The following is a 17337-nucleotide window of genomic DNA, read 5'->3' on the forward strand; positions in this document are numbered from 1 at the left end:
CTGTTTTTATTAGGTAAATGGCACTGTGTTGTGAACTGGGTCATTTATTAAAACCCAAGGAGTCAGTGTTGGTGCTACCTAAATGTCCTTACTGTACAGAATAGAGAGTTAGGAGCATTTTCTCTTGGCTCAGCATTATACAATCAAATTATTAGTTGCAATTTCTGTCTGCAACATCAAGCTGCTAACTGTTATTATACTAGAGGATCTGGGGTTTTCCTTTTTGGCTGGATTTTGCATAATTATTCATTTGGCATATCAAGCCCAACTATTAAGTGATATATAAATTTAAAATACAAAAATATGTGCAGGATAAAAAACAGAACCAGTAAAAAGGCTCCCTATCTGAGAAATGCTGTTTAAAAGTCATTTTTAAAACTTTGAACACATAAACAGTGGTGGATATATTTTAAATATGGGTCAGATTTTGGCTGGCATTTAGATTGTTCATCTAAACTCTTAACTTATTTTCATTTTGAGAATGTATTTGTCTCCAGAATATGTTCACCATAATATGCTCTAATACAGTTTTATTAATACAAATTATAGTTTTGTTTCATTTAGTACTGCCCTTCAGAAGCTACATAAGATATTTACATTTTTACAACCCCCGACCCCCCCCCCCCCCCCCCCCCTTCATCTTGCGGACTATATGTAAACATTGGTTATGTGAAATAGCTTATTCAGGGCAGCACTAAATAAAAACAACATGCAATTTTAATGATCCCTCTTTTTTTAATCATTAACATTTTGCAGATTCTGCAAGGGGTATGTAAATTTATTAGCACAACCATATTGGGAAACAAGAGCAGCTGTGTATTGGTTTGAAAGAGCTCTGTTTTGTCCCTGGGTGTTGTCTGTGCCATACATGCTAAATCAAGAGGCAAAAAGAACTCTCTGGCAAACACTTGGTGGTTGTATGAACCTTTTCAGCTGGCTGCATTACAGTTGTGTAAACACATGCAGTATATCTGTGATTTTTTTTTCTCCACAAAGGAAAAGAAATGATTCTATCAGGTGATGAAGGCCTGCAGATTTTTTTCAGGACCTTGATACTTATTGCAGTTTGTTCTCTAAATTACAATTTCCCAAACATATGGATTGTGTCATTAGTATGAAAGGTTTCTTGCTTACTATGACTAAATAATCATATAACTAAGAGGCTATTTTGAGATGTTTCAGTTTTTCTATATGTGGCTGTGGATTGTATTTGGGTCACATTGACCCACAGTTCTGTCCACACTGGTATAATGCTTTTGCTTCATGTAGCATAAAATAAGCATATTGTTTATATAAGAGGTAATAAGGAAGTCAACACCCTGCATGCCAGTATAGACAGATGGTAAAAGATTACTGTCTACTTTTGTCTAGCATGACCGCACAATCTGTGATCACTAAAAGATCATTCTCACCAGATGTTATGTCTAACTGCCAGATAGTTATGAAACTGTAATACAGTGCTCTAGCCATTACATACAAGAATTCCAATACAGAGTTAATGTAGTTACTGTAGTTACTGTAGTCATTCAGAATCTACTGAATAAAAGGACTAGATGTAATAATTATGGGCTCAGTGTAAATATAAACTGGAAAATACCATAGTGTTGTATTTACTTGCATTCATTTGCATTTAAAACATGGAGAGAAAATTCTTTTCAGACCTTCTGTTCAGTTAAAGTCCTGTACATTAAATGTGTCATCAGAAGAGTATTATGTAGAAAATTTGTGATTATATTTTTAGAGCTCAAGAGACACTTCCAAAACATCACATGATATTGGTCATATGGTGCAAAGCTCTTTTGCTGTTATCCACACAAAGGATTTCCGCTAAAGATTGATATATAGTGTGATGGGCTACATATGAGAGGATGTGACTTGATAGTATGCTGTGGATTGTGGACCCTTTTTGATGCACAACATGTGCTGCACACATTGGAGCACGCATGAAAAGGATTAAATTCAAAACACCAGGTGAGTGAAAAGCACAGATATGTGAAGAAAAACAAACATTGGGAAATGCTCTGGTGGGTATTCTTTTGATTGTTTGCTTGCATTTGGCTATGTGTATGTTCCTCACTTTTAGGAACCTTTCATGAGGGCCAGATTTTAGAAAGATGAAACCCACCTGTTCACCATACAGGCTGTCAAAGTTCAGCTGGGGACAGAGAAGTATTTTACATTTTACATTATGTCTCATGGCAATTTGCTGAGACAAAGACCAATTTCTCATTTACTGTGCAATGTACTTCAGACCTTGAAATAATATGTATACACATGCACCTTCTTTGGGTACCACAATCTCTTCAGACTTTCAAAAAAGTAAGTATATAATAAATGAATAACGCTAGTGTCTAAACAAGATGGTTCTGGTTGCCTCATTTTTAATGAGTATGTATCATTCTTAAAGATACAGTACAATTAAACTGTTAGATAGATATAATGTAATACAATATAAATCTTTTAAAAAAAATTAAGGGCAGTGGTGGTACAACGGTTAAGACTCTTGGCTACTGATCAGAAGGTCAGGGGTTAAAGCCACAGCACTGTGAAGCTGCCACTCTTGGGCTCTTGAGCAAGGCCCTTAACCCTCTCTGCTCCAGGGGCAGTGTCACGATTTCCCCTCGTGGTAAGTGCTGTAGCACACAGTGTGCTCGGAAACCCGAAGCTCGTCTCTGGGTTTTCAGTGACCTTGACTTTGTTTACATTTGACACACGCATCTGTGATTTCTGTCCTGTCTCTGCCCCTGTATTGTCATAGGCTGTTTCCCATATGTATCACCATTGTTCTCAGCTGTTTTGTGTTTCACCCCTGATTACGTTTGGTATTTAAACCCCTCATGTGTCTTTGTTCGTCGCGAAGTATTGAGTGTTATCACTGTATCAAGCGTTTGTACCATGTTCATTGTTTTGTTCCATAGTCTTTGATCTTGTTTCTTGTTTCTCGTTACGTGCTTTTGCCTTGCCTGCTTAATGCCCGTTTGCAGATCGCCTGACCCATTGCCTGTTTCTGACCACACTTTTGTTTCATGATTTGGATTTGTCTGCCTGCCTCTCTTTAGTAAAGGCTTTTATCTGCACTTGCATCCGTCCTAACCTCCATTACGTCCATTACGTGACAGGCAGGGGCTGACCCTGCGCTCTGACCCCAACTTCCTAACAAGCGCTCTGACCCCAACTTCCTAACAAGCTGGGATATTCGAAGAAAATAATTTCACTGTGCTGTAATGTAATGTCTTAAGACAAATAAAGGCTTCTTAAAGATACAGTACAATTAAACTGCTAGCTATATAGCCTTTATTTGTCTCTGCAGATCATGTTATGAGACTTATATAGTCACTTTAAAACCTGTCTCTCAATACGAAGACAAGGTACATGTCAGTCCCTGTAAAGAGTGCATTGTGAAGAATACACAGTAGTTAGTTTATGAATACAAACAATCCCACCAACCACAGAAAAACTTAGTATTTGATGACTGAATGATGCTGTTGAACAGATTGAATTCAGGATGCAGACAAATAAACTGAGGATAAATCTATTCTTGGACAGACAAACAGTGTGGGGTACAAAGGGAACTGCTATATAAATTTTTTTTTTAATGAACAAGAAATTTGTCACTACTGGGATACCCATCAATTATGTTATGTAGTGATATCTAACAAATCGAAATCAAGAACTAAGGTAACATTTAGCTCTTTTGACCAATAAGGGACCATTTAACAGAATGGATAAAAGCAACTGATTAAAAAACCTACGTTTCCCCTTTCACTTTAAAAAATAAATTAAAAAAATGAACTGTTGTTGCCTCCAAATATCAATAAATAAATAAATAAATAAACATTTGTTTGGAGGTGGACACTTGAGTATACTAAACATCCCCTTGTACTTGATACTTGATCCTGTACTTGATCTTGTGCCTGTAAAGTGGTAGGATCTTAAGAGAGCTTTAATTGGTGCAGCCTCAGTGGTAGATGATGATGATGATGATGATGACTATTATTATTATAGTTATTACTATAGTCATTATTATAGTTATTGTTGGTGTTGTTTTTAGCATTACCTAGTAATGAGATAGGAAGCACAGAGCACTGCTACTGCTGACTCCTGTCCAGTTTAGCTCATCGTGGCATTCACAAGAAAAATTAATAACAGAATAACTGAAATGTTTTCTTTTGAGTATATTTATTTCTACACAATAATTTGGTTTTCACAATCACCCACACTTGCTGTGTGACTATTTGATTTGATTACATTTTTTGGTTATAATTTAAAATACATTTACATTCAGCATAAACTGATTTGTGACTGTTTTTATTTTAAACCATACTGTATGTTGTAGTTCCATGTCAAAAACACTTCGGAGGAAAAAAATCAGTGTATAAATTAGCCTTTATTTGTTTTTTGAAGAAATGTGACTCCATTCCCGACATGACTGTGAGGTAGAGCTGCTTACGGAGTTATGTGGGTTGCCACAGTTCAGAAAACTTGGTGTAATCAGCCTGCTATCTTTCAGCTAGTGTTAAGTCTAGGGAATCACTGCCTTTTGCACTTCTTGTCAGTTTTATTTGACAGTTCGTACCTGTCATTAGCATTCCTACCAACATGATATAATCGATATAGTCTACACGTTTAGCCTGGTGTAGAAGTAGATATTGCAATTTTCAGGGCCGTCTTCGCTTGAGGAGGGTCAATGTTGTTCAATTTGGCAACCCAGTGCTCCAGGGGCTGGTCCTCTTCACAGCGGAGCCGGAGACTGAGCTTATTTGTTGGCATGTCTGCGATAACTTCCAGGGATAAAGACTTTCCCTGGGTAATTTCTATTCATTTTTTCTCAAGTGATCGGGCGCTGCTGTTTCTCCATCTGAGCCAGGAACACGTTTGCTGAATTTCTGGACAACCTCGCACTGAGTGTGGAGAGTAAACCGAGAGAATTCCGCTGGATGGAAGTTTACATGTTCAAAGGGACCGAGTGGCATCATTTTACAGAAGTAAGATGCCCTGATTTAGCGTTTTTGAAGGTTCATTCGGCGCTGCTACAAATAAATGAAGTGAATATCTGAGAAATGCTCTCCACATGACAGAGCGCGTTTATGTCGCTCCTAACTTGCTGCACTTAAAACCAACCGTGGTCTAGGCTAATCTACTTTGAAGTTCACTGAACGTCTTTTCTAGTAACCTGTAGCCTGAGATCTGTATTGGAGTAATCGAGTTGGATTATTTTGATTTATTGAGGGTTGCATTAACAGCTGAGCTGATTGAAATCAGCCATCTTTTGAAAGTTTTCAACTTTGGGTACCAGTCATGGGTATGCGGCTACAGTAGGTAGTTGGTTTGTTTCAGCTGTGTTTTTCCTGAAGTTAAACTTGTAAATATGACGGGGGAAGCCGTGTGGAGGGTCATTTTTATGTATTGCTTGGCGTTGGCTGTGTTTGTGTCAGACTGCAGCACATCTGATGGTAAACAGGCTGGTCTGAGTCTCAACAAAGCTCGGCTTCTGTCAGCCTCCTTGTCAAGACAGAGAACTCTCTCCCGGGCAGCTTGGCCAGAAGTTAATGAGAAACCAGAAGAAATGCAGAAAGATGAAGCCAGCACTAGTCAAAACAGAAGGGTGTTGAGCCGGATGAGAGGCAGGCAGGGTGGGTTGGGAAACCTCCAGAAGGATGGTGATGTGCCTGGGGCACGGGCTGCCTTGTCCCGCATACCCAGCTCTGCTGGATCCCCCAATCTGCTCGCCACGTTTGCAGGGAAAAATCGCCTACTTTTCATCTCAGCCCCTCATGAATCAGATGGCTATTACAGGCTAATGATGAGCCTGCTCAAGCCAGATGTGTACTGTGAGCTGGCTGAACGACATGTGCACCAGATTGTGATGTTTCACCAGGAGGGTGAGATGGGTGGGAAAATCAGACGCATTACCAATGTGGGCAAAGTGATGGAGGAGCCTCTGGATACAACAGTCATCCCCCGACTCATGAACTTCCTCAAGTTAGAAAAAGGGAAGTTTGGTATGGTGCTCTTGAAAAAGACACTGCAGGTAGAGGAACGCTACCCATACCCAGTGAGGTTGGAGGCCATGTATGAGGTCATAGACCAGTCACCCATGCGAAAGATGGAGAAGGTTAGACAGAAGGGCTTTGTGCAGAAGTGTAAGGAGGCAGGGGTGGAGGGTCAAGTGGCTGAGGGCATCCCCAGCACTGGAACTCAGGTGAACACACCAATTGTGAGAAGACCAGAGAGAAAAGAGGAATCCAACAGAACACCCAACCAAGTCACCACCACATCATCTACTACTACAAGACCTACTATTACTACCAAAACTACCACAACAACTACAACCACCACCACCAGGCCCCCTACCACTAATCCTACAACAACCATCCGCCTTACTACTAGTTCCACACAGGCCACCACCATCACTCAGAGGACAACAAAAGCTCAAATGACCCCACAATGGGACCCCAAATCCAAGACCAAGAATTATCATTATAACAGGGACCAGTCAAAGAAAAACACTATTCAACCAACTACCCCCACTTACTTCTATACCAAAGCCCACATGGCCAAAAATGGAGACAATCATACTGTCCGAAAAGACCACACTCGCAAACAACCTGGTATCCTGCCAAGTCAACACAAGCCAAGCAAATCTAAGCCACCTAAGAAAAAGAATGGAGATGGTAGTCTGAGTAATGCATATGAAGATAAGTATGATGTTGGCAAACCTACAGACACTTACCCAGTGGAAAAAGAGATTGAGGACATTCCCATCAAGAAAGTCAAGGACAAGCAGAACAAAGCTGAGAAAAAGAAGAAAAAGGACAAATCAGAAAAGCTGCCAAAGAAGGAGAAGTCAAAAAGGAAAGGGAAGGAAGATGGACGAAAATCAGAAAGGACAGATAAGGAAGAGAGGATGGGAAAAAATATGGACAAGAAGATTGAAAAAGAAATAAAGGACTACCAGAAGCCTACAAAGAAACCACCACCTCCTACGAAGGGAGCTCTGGCAACATTTTTGGAATATTTTGAAAACAGAAGACGGTTAATTGTAAGTACACTCCCAATTAATAAATGATTACATAATGGCATAGCACACTTTTGTCCTGCATTTAAATCAAGGGCTCACCTTCTACACATCCGTCTAATGCCCGTCTTTGCTATGGGTAAAATTACATGTATTTATATATTTTTTGTTTGATTATTTTTTGTTCTAGCTGATTACTGCTCCAACAGAGGAGAACAGCATGTATGTGCAGCAGAGGGATGAATACCTAGAACATGTGTGTGAAATGGCTATCAGGAAGGTCTCTATTATCACCATCTTTGGCACACTGACCAACAGCACCATGAAAATTGATCATTACCAGCTTGGTGAGCCAAAGATTCCTCTGGTTTTGTAGCACATGAACAATTATACTTTTAGATTTTTTTAAATAACTGATTGATTATTTAGGGCTCTCTTTTAGAGTACTTTAGATATAATAATGCATTATTCTATAACTTGGCATTATAATATAACTTGGCATTATTCCTTCCTGTTTTCTTGTGTGGTGTTGGGAGGGAACAGCAGATATAATATAATATAATATAATATAATATAATATATGCATAAATAACCTTTTTAAAGGAGACTGTAAAGGGAATTGTCTAATGCTTTAACATATTCCCATTTCAACATTCACATTTATGGCATTTGGCAGACACCCTTATGGAGAGCAACTTATATTTGTCTCATTTCAAGCTTTCCATTCACATACTGCTGCAAATCTGAGCCCTGCCTACCAGGTAACAAATGTCACTGACATTTATAAAATACAACAATAGCTTCCTATGCTCTCAGCTTTTGTAACTATTTTGTAACTGTTGTAGCAGTTTGTAACTGCAGCCTGTTTTTAGACTGAACTTGGTTTAAAGGTTACAGCTCCCCCCCCATCAGGTTTAGTGTGTACCGAAGAAAAACTAGAGAAACAACAAGAATATATGGAGTCTAGGGAATCTATGGAAAGAGTATGTGAATCTGTGATGTGTAGATAATAAATATGCAGCTTGACTGACAGTATTTAGAACTGTATAAGAAATTAACATTTTTTTAAAGACCTTTACAAATGTATTTTTTTGCATGAAACATCGAACTCACTTGCATAAGGCATATGCAATCAGTGATGCCACATTTGATATGAATGTAAATTCAGTAAGACACCACACCCACAATGGTTCTACTGCACTGAGAAAGGTTGTTTAACTATTGGCAGGAAGCTGTGCTGGGAGCAGTTTGTGAGCCTTCTTTGCCTAATTGTATCCAGGTGGAAATGGCATTTCCATGATCAGAACTGTTGAGCTGTACAAGGGAAAAGGCCTTATGTGTGACCAGTTCAAAGAGGGACATTTCACATTTCAGTGGCTCTTTGTGTTGCTAATTAAGAGATTTGGAATGATATCCAGCAAGAAAAGGCCCTTTAATCTGACATTTGGCCATTGGTTGTGAGTACAACCAGTACTTTTCCAGGGAATTACCTCATGTCAGTGTGCTGTCTGCTGCTCTAGATTGGGACAGGAAAAATGGAGAGTTTGAGCTCATCAAGAGCGAGTCAGTTCTTGGCAGTCAGTTCTTAAAGAGCCGATAAAATACGCCCAGTACAAGGAAATGTCCACATCAAAAGAAATGACAGATACCACATTTTACTAATGTGAATATTTTAAAGCAAAATGGCTATGGGAGCAATGGCTTCTCTATTCACTTTGCTATAAACTTTTATTGCATATAAGTTTAAGAACAGCTAAAATAATATGACATACTGTGGAGATTAAATGTCAGTAAGCAGAAATTCCTGAATATGAGCAAAGATGACACTCTCTCTCTCTTTTTTTTTCTTTTTTTTTTGCATGAGTCAGGTGATATTTAAATTTCTTTCCACTTAGTCGTCAGTCTGCTGCTTCTTGTGGTTATGTGATAAGGGGCACTTTTACAGACACAAGATGGTGGGAAACTATGGATGAAATGTTCTGTTTTTTTCAGTGTATTGGACCCTTTCAGTGCTATATCTGTCTGAATATGCTGGGTTCCTTCAGCATTGAGTCTGAATCTTAGTTTGTTTTGTTCTTGTAGTGCTAAGTGTGAATCTCAATGTTTTTTCTTCTTTTTAGGGGTGAATCTGAATCTTACTGTGTTTGCCCTTTCATTGCTGTCCCTGAATATCACTGTGTTGGGTTCCTTCAGTGGTGAATCTGACTTTCAGCATTGTGTATTTTTGTGTACTGAGTTTGGAACATATTTGATGTCACAGTCTGCCAGCACACTGGGACTGGTCCCAATACATCACAGACGGGACTGAAAGGAAGTGCGTCTGACTGAATGGGCTGTGGTTCAGGAACCACAATTAAAGGCCTCTTACTGTGGGTCTCTGCACTGCTATACAACTAGTTGCCCTTCTAATTGGCTACATGCATCAAAGAGTACTCTTTCATTTTCTTGCTCAAGTGGCTATGATGTATTTCTCCTTAGCAGAGTGTTTTATTTATTTTCTGTTTTAAAACTATAGAAATTTCTCAGTAGTGTAGGCCTTTTTTTTTTATAAATAGTCAGACACAGATAACCTGTGCTGCAGAGCATTGTTATGCATAAGTGCAGCAGTTTCTCATTGTTCCCCATCAGGCAAAATTGCTGACATTACAGAGCCTCCTGCTCAGATGTTGTCTTCTGAATAAGGAATGTCTACTGGATATCCATGTGAGACATGCTTTGACATTTGAGGTAGGAAAAACAAACCTTTGGGTTTGGCTGTGTCTCCCTGCATGTCTCCAGTGGGTGGATGGGCCTTTCACATTCGTGGTTTTTATTGGCCTCTTTCTGGACACGAGGAAACTGTTTGCCCAGCATAAATGCCCAGGGCTGCCATACTTAAATAGCTGAATTACTTCATAGGTATCACATGGCTGGTGATTTTCCATCTAGAAACAAAAGGTGACCAGTGGGTCAGAGCTACTTGCTCTTGTCTGTTATAAGACATATTGTATGTTTCAATTGGACAGTCAAATCCATCACTGGCATACCAAAACTATCATCTAAAACCTTGTGTACTATATTATATTCTTTCTCTGTTTAGCTGACCAGGGGATGAATTTGGTCTCTTTGCAGAAAATGACAAACCTATGAAGGGCCTGCAGCAGGAGGATCTGGAGAACCAGGAGCTCATCACAGATCTGAGGAAAGAGTTCAGAATGACCTACAATGATTTCTATATGGTGCTTACTGATATGGACATCAAATGGAAAGTAAGATGATGTCCTTTTTAGGTATTCCAGATTTTTGAGGCTGACTGAATATGTTTTTCATATGTTTTTGCATTTTGCAGTAACACTGAAATATATATATATATATATATAAAATACTAAAAGTAGGTATAAAAAGTCTGGTATTTCTGTACCATTAATAAATGCAGATAAAATCAGCTGAAACTGCTTCCAAATGTTACTTTCAACAGGGAAGAGCTACTTTACCATGCTCTTTAGTGCAGGGGTTCCCAAACTTTTCCAGGGAAAGGCCCCCCAAATGGCATTAACATTTGACCGAGGCCCCCCTTTTGCAAGATGTCTTTAAAACATATTAAAAATACAGACTTCTGAATATATCCCCCTTTTTTTATTATTAATAATTACATCTTACATCTTTACATTAGGAATTGATTGAGTGTGTGGTTGGTTGTCTGAGAGTGAGAAAGAAAAAATCATGTATTTATTTATTTTACACAACAAATTTTGAGGCCCCCCGGGCGCCCCCTGGCGGCCCCCACTTTGAAAACCACTGCTTTAGTGCACAGAGAGGTGACTGAACCCTTTACCCATAACCCAGTAATAGGATATACCATATTCCCTGCTATGTAATACATAATGATTACATCATGTTACATTTTGACAGCAGTAGGGCTTTTATTCTCAGTAGTTCTCAGTAGCATGTTTATGTGTTCATGGTAAAACCAGGGCCCTGCTTGCAGACAGCTGGTGTAAACAAAGAGGCCAGTGTGTAGGCAGGCTGCTAAGGGCATGCAGAGTAAGAGTCTCAGTCCGTGCAAAAACTACACTGAGCTGTAGCTAATCAAGACTCCCTGCACTTACCCTCAATGATGCAGTGTTTTCTATAAAACTTCATTTGGTTCATTTACTCACATACACAGAAATGTTGTTGCCAAAAAACACAAAATGATCAGAAGTATTTCACTTTGTTGCTTTGAAACTGGCTCTTGCTTGAATTGTCTGTTTGTTGTGGTTCAGAGTAAAAGCTTAAGAATTCTTGTTAAATGTTACACACATAATCTTAAGATTATCACAATCATTTTTCAGTGTTCTGTATTTCAATGTTGTTGCAGCAAGTTTATGAGGTCCCAGTTGCCATGAAGGCTGTATTTGGCTACATCGACACATTCTCCTCTCGCATCAGAGAAATGGAGCAACAAAAGCGAGATGGAGTGACATGTAAAAAGGAAGACAAGCCACGATCATTGGAGAACTTCTTGTCCAGGTAGCGCAGATCCTTCAATGGGTAGAGGACTTGCTAAGAAAGCATGATTGAACCACAGGGCTTCATTTAGCCACACAGTTCACTAAAGTCAGCCTAACTGTCCAAAATGGCAATATTTCCTCTCTCAAAGCTCTTTTATTTATTGTTTCAATTCTTTTTCATTCATATGGATTATATTTTTGCTTGGTGTGATAGCATTTGCTTGGCAGAGAAAAAAAAACTGTACAATGTGCAATAATACATTAGTGAATTGCGTATTTGTAAGGGAAAGCCTACTTGTTCACATTCAAGGCCATTCAGATTGATTGTTGCAGTGGTTCTCAAACTTTTCAGACCCAGTACCTTGGAATTAGAAATTCCAAGTACCACCTACTCACTTCAATAGAAAATCGCACGTCTTGCATAATAAAGTTAAAAAGTGTACTATTCTGTATAATTGTTTTATTTCTGTCATTGACAATCTATTACTTTGCCAACAAATGAAAACATTTAAAAAAAAAAAAAAAAAAAGGAGTCAGAGCAAACTATTTACTCTTTTACACACAAATTATAATAAAATTTCAGTAGGAGGGGTGAGCCTGTTTAGATGAGCAAAGCCTTGTAAAGTTAGGGATGATATCAGAAAGCTTAAGACGCACATCTGCCTCAGCATCCATTCTGTTGCGGTTCTTGGTCTTTATTGCAGTGAGAGCAGAGAAGCCTTCATCACAAAAATAGGTAGTGGCAAAAGGCATTACAACCTGCACAGTTCTGTGAATTTCAGGATTGACAACAGAGGTGCTGGCAGTTGCAGCTTCTATATAAATGTAACTGCAAACTGTAAAAGATGGTGGCAAGTAGCATATTCCAGCTCTGCAAATGCAACGTTACACAAGTTACACTCGTCCAGTGCATAAAACTATATTAAAATTGTAAATATCAGAAATTGCATATTTATGATACATTTATAAAGCATGGGAATTTTATTTTACAAAATAAAATGTAAATCATTTAAAATACATTTAAAAATGTTTTTAGTGTTTCAAATTTCCAATCATGCTGCATACCACCAGGGGGCGCTACAAGTGCCCCAAGTGGTGCATATACCACAGTTTCAGTACAACTGGACTATAGCATTTCATTACTGTACTAATGATCCCGGTTACAGTCTGTTAGTTATTTTTATGTGACTATCTGTGTGATATAAGGTTCCGGTGGAGACGCAGACTGTTTGTGATATCTGCTCCCAATGATGAAGAGTGGGCCTATCAGCAGCAGCTCTATGCCCTGTCCAGTCAGGCATGCAACCTGGGTAAGTCTAATAAAGTGACTTGTACTAGTTGTTTTTGTGTTCCCGACAAATGGGTAACTGAGCTCACAGAATGACTGCGTGTACCAGGAAGAAGAGCAAACTTTGATTTCCATGAATGAGTCATGGAGGTTTAAAACCAGGTCAATCTTAATGTCACCAGCCTATTATTGTTTCTTATTTATGTAACATCACCACCACTATTGATGCTATATTAAAAAAAAAAAAACCTGTTTCAGATTGTCAGTTGCTTCAGATTGCTTTTTGTTCCAGTACTACCGATAGTAAGATTTTACTTGTCAAAGTTTTAGTAATAGTAGATGAAATTATTTTATATATTTATATATATATATATATATATATATATATATATATATATATATATATATATATATATATATATATATATATATATATATATATATTATATATAAAATTACTTTTCATTGTCTTAAAGACATTATGATAAACACCCTGGTTGTTTCTAAGGCAAATGTAAATAGAATGTTGCATGTGTGAATGTATTTACTATAAATGTATTTTCTAGAAGTTAAGTGAAGCAGCCAAGTGTTCAGCCCATTTAAGAACTTGAAGAAAACCCATCTTGTTGAAGTTTCCTAATGACCAGATCTGTGCAAAGATTCAATATTATTCCAAGATAATCAAAAAGTGAAAGAAAGAAAACAAAACAAAACAAAACAAAAAAACAGAAAAAGACCATGTTTGACTGGTAGTGTCAATACCAAGAACATGATCACTTCTAATAGGAACCATCCATCCATCAATTTTCTGTACCACTTATCCTACACAGGGTCACAAGAGACCTGGAGCCTATCCCAGGAAACTCGGGGCACGAGGCGGGGGAATAAGAACCATACTGAAGGCTAATGGGAAAAGGAATGAATGCTTAGGGACATGCATAGACTTTTATATCTCTGGCTATTGATTTAGTTAATATTATGTCTAATAAAAATGTCTGATTGTTTGCAGGGCTTCGTCATATTTCTGTTTTAAAGCTGCTGGGGACTGAAAAGATAGACATGGGTGGAGTGTTGGAGCTCTACCCCATTAATGGTGAGGATTTTTTTAAATTTATTTTAACAAAAATATCTATTTTCTAAAAAAGTTATCCAAACACATACCAAATTGGATTTGATTCAGTCTTATAAATGTTCCAATTGTGTGCTACCATCTAAAAAGGCTTCAAATTAATCACATGCCTGTGTATTAAACAAGGTTTTGTGGTACCAGGCTATAACTAAAAGAAAACAAGCATGTGGCTAAGTTGGTAGCCAGGTGTTCAGCTCTAGGCTTTTTGGCATGTTTTGTTGACATGAGCAGCTTTGCTCAGTTGTACCTTAAGAACAGCAGGTAGGCTTCTGCTGTGAAGCCTGCAATACCTTCCTTCCATGATTCAGTCTCTCCTACTGAAGACTCAGCCCTGGGCAGCTGGATGAGGACCACAAGGCTGCCACAGGAATCCTACTTTGTAGAACAAACCTGAAGGCAGGGAAAGGTTTCAGCATTGGTAAAACCACAGAGTTGCTTAGTGTGCTTGTACAGCTGATGCTATGTTGAGTGTCAGGCTTTTGCGTGTTTGAAAAACTGCTTCAGCATGTCTGACTGATGGCCTCGGCGATGTTTTTAGATCAAATCCGTTTAAGTAAGCAGTACTGAAAAAAACAGACACAAGACCAAGGTTGAACTCTGATATTAGTCTTAGAAATAGAAATAATCTTTTTAAATGTGTGGTCAAGGAATTTTTGGCTTAATGAAAAAGCTCTATTACTTTTTCCCCCCTAACAATCTCACTATTTTGAAGTGGCCTGTTGCTTTCATCATTTCTCTTTTGAACAATTTTTTTTTAACATAGTGGTTCTCAAAGTCGGGTCAGTGCAGTTATACTCATGAGTTCTTACTGATGTATTAGCTTATTTGACTGTTCATTTTAATTGATTGTGTTCAATCCCAACCTCACTAAGTAGGTCAATAAATGTCAACATCAGTATAATATATTGTCAGTGGAAAGTCCAATTAATATCCGTTATATTTGTACAATTATTGTACAAATTTAAATAATGAGCCTAGTATTTGAATAGATAGATTCCTAAAATAAATCTGTACTGGGGGGATCTGTGGAATTTACAGTATTTTACAGTTAAGGGGGTCCCTGGCTGTTTTAACAGATGAATAAGTGGATAGGTTAAGGCAACATAGCCTGTCAGTTAGCCATGACTTCTTACTGTATCATACCAGTATAATCTTTCCATAGCAGTAAGTGGACATGTCTGATTCTCACCTCATCATGTTTAAATATATGCACGTTCTAGGCAGTGCGACAGTGGACCGTGAGGGCTTGTCGGCAACACTGGTGAGGGACATCAGGAATTACTTCCAGATCAGCCCTGAATATTTCTCCATGTTGCTGGTGGGCAAGGATGGTAATGTGAAGTCATGGTATCCATCACCGATGTGGTCAATGGCCAACATTTATGACCTGATCGACTCCATGCAGCTGCGTAGGCAGGAGATGGCCATCCAGCAGAGCCTGGGCATGCGCTGCCCTGAGGACGAGTATGGTTCCTATGGCTACCACCATGGTTACCACAACGGCTATCACGAGGGATATCACGAAGGATATGGTTACTAAAGGCTATAAGTCAGTCTGTGAGCCAGCCAAAAGGGGCTGTATTTGCCAGTGGACTGAATTTTAGTGTCAGAGGTCACACACCATACTTCCTCTTTTTAAACAGTTGTTTTTTTCATTAATCATTTGAATTTAAACCTGTATTATTTCTTATATAGGGTTATCATCTCTCCATGCCTGAGGATATAGTGTTTTACAGCCAATGGCATAAATGTTTGTATTATTTTCTGGATGAAGTGATCGTTTTCAGGGTCACAGCTTGGTTTTTGGTAACGGAAACTGAGTTGGATTTTTGTTACTCTGCTGTAAATCACTGTTACATATAAACACTGTGTCCTTATTTATAATGATGTTAATAAAAATAACTTTAGGTTATTAACACTCTACAGTAAGGTTTACATTCTGCTTACTACATCACCCCCTGATGGTTTGTATTAGTTTAGCTGGTCATGTGGGTTACTCCGGATTGCTGAGTCTGCATGCAAAAGGTTTTCAGACACCAACTTTTATGTCTCCTTTCCTGCATTCAAGCTCTAGGCTTTTTAAAGCCATATGTGACTATATGTTCCCTTCCTGTTCTCATGCCTTAAGAATAAGTCTTATTAAAGTACACCTATTACGCTTTTTAAACGTGCCTAATTTTATTTTGCAGGCCTCATACAATAAATTTACGTGCATCCAAGGTAAAAAAAAAAACTTTAATTTTCTCATAATTTACATTGCAGCATCACCTCTTTTTCTCAGTCACAAACGACTAGTTCAAGGATCCGTTCAAGGATCCACTCTAAACTCCTCCTTTCAGAGAGCCTACTCTGCTCTGATTGGTCTACCACTTACAGTGTGTGTCGGAAAGGAAACGCCCACTCCCATATCTGAATTTCAGCTCAGTGATAATGTCGGTTTTATCTGATAAATTTGAGCACGAGTCCAATAGTGATACGTGGGCAGATCAACCCAAACCACCATCACAAGCACGACGAGAAAAGGACGTTTCTCAATGGTAATTTTATATGTAGTTTGACAATTTCATGAGTTAGCCGCTTAGCAGAGGCTAACAGGCTAACAGCTGTGCACTGGCTGTACACGAATACAACACAAAACTACACATTTGGAACACTCGGCAGAATGTAGAATATATATATATATATATATATATATATATATATATAAATGAATCATACTTACAGGTTGTGATCCAGAGGTGCAAGATGGTGCAAATAAAGTGGGTACGGCCCCATCTTTAATGAATGATTGTTTTGCAAATCCCGCGTTGGCTTCAGCTAGATTGGAGAAGCAGTCGTCAGTGAAATGACGGGAAACAAATGAAGGTCGGAATTGAACTGCTGTGGTATCATTTCAAAATGAATTCTAACCACTGACGCATTACATCCTCATCCTTCGGGAGTCCATGCAAAGTGGTTTTACTTTTGCGGCGCAGAAAACGTCTTCTAGACATGAACCTAACTCTGTCAGGACGTAACCTCAACTGTAGTGTTTAAGGGTGGGTCAAAGTACATGTTGTTCGCAAGCAGCCAATCAAGATCAGAGGCGGATTTTTTGTTACCAACCTACATAGGTTAGTACAGGAAGCAAGTCTGGAATTACTCATAACTTCTTTCAGGCTGTTCTTTCGTTTGGGAGACAATAACTCCATTTGTTGTACACTTTGATTTTTGAAAGTTTGCAGACTTTTTACATTCACAAACAGCTCTAACACACACTACATGAAAGGTAATATCTGAAAAAGCATAATAGGTGCACTTTAATATTTTTTTACACTGACAATAATCCAAGTCATCTTAGCTTTTCACTCACTCACTTTTAGTGGCGTTTTTATCCCGATCATGGCCACAGTGAATCAAGAGCCTATTCCAGGAACAGTGGGCGTGAAGT

General features: G+C 38.5%; 1 protein-coding gene across 1 annotated transcript; it reads left to right on the forward strand.

The window, feature by feature from the left end:
- Window positions 1-4722: 4722 nt before the first annotated feature.
- ccdc80 (coiled-coil domain containing 80) lies at window positions 4723-16074 on the forward strand. The gene is made up of 7 exons (XM_017470846.3): window positions 4723-7042; window positions 7209-7365; window positions 10130-10266; window positions 11358-11509; window positions 12697-12800; window positions 13788-13871; window positions 15128-16074. The coding sequence occupies exons 1-7, from the start codon at window positions 5369-5371 to the stop codon at window positions 15445-15447; spliced, it is 2628 nt and encodes an 875-aa protein (XP_017326335.1). The 5' UTR covers window positions 4723-5368; the 3' UTR covers window positions 15448-16074.
- The last annotated feature ends 1263 nt before the right edge of the window (window positions 16075-17337 follow it).

Source organism: Ictalurus punctatus, chromosome 6, assembly GCF_001660625.3.
Source record: "Ictalurus punctatus breed USDA103 chromosome 6, Coco_2.0, whole genome shotgun sequence".
In the NCBI taxonomy this organism is placed as follows: domain Eukaryota; kingdom Metazoa; phylum Chordata; class Actinopteri; order Siluriformes; family Ictaluridae; genus Ictalurus; species Ictalurus punctatus.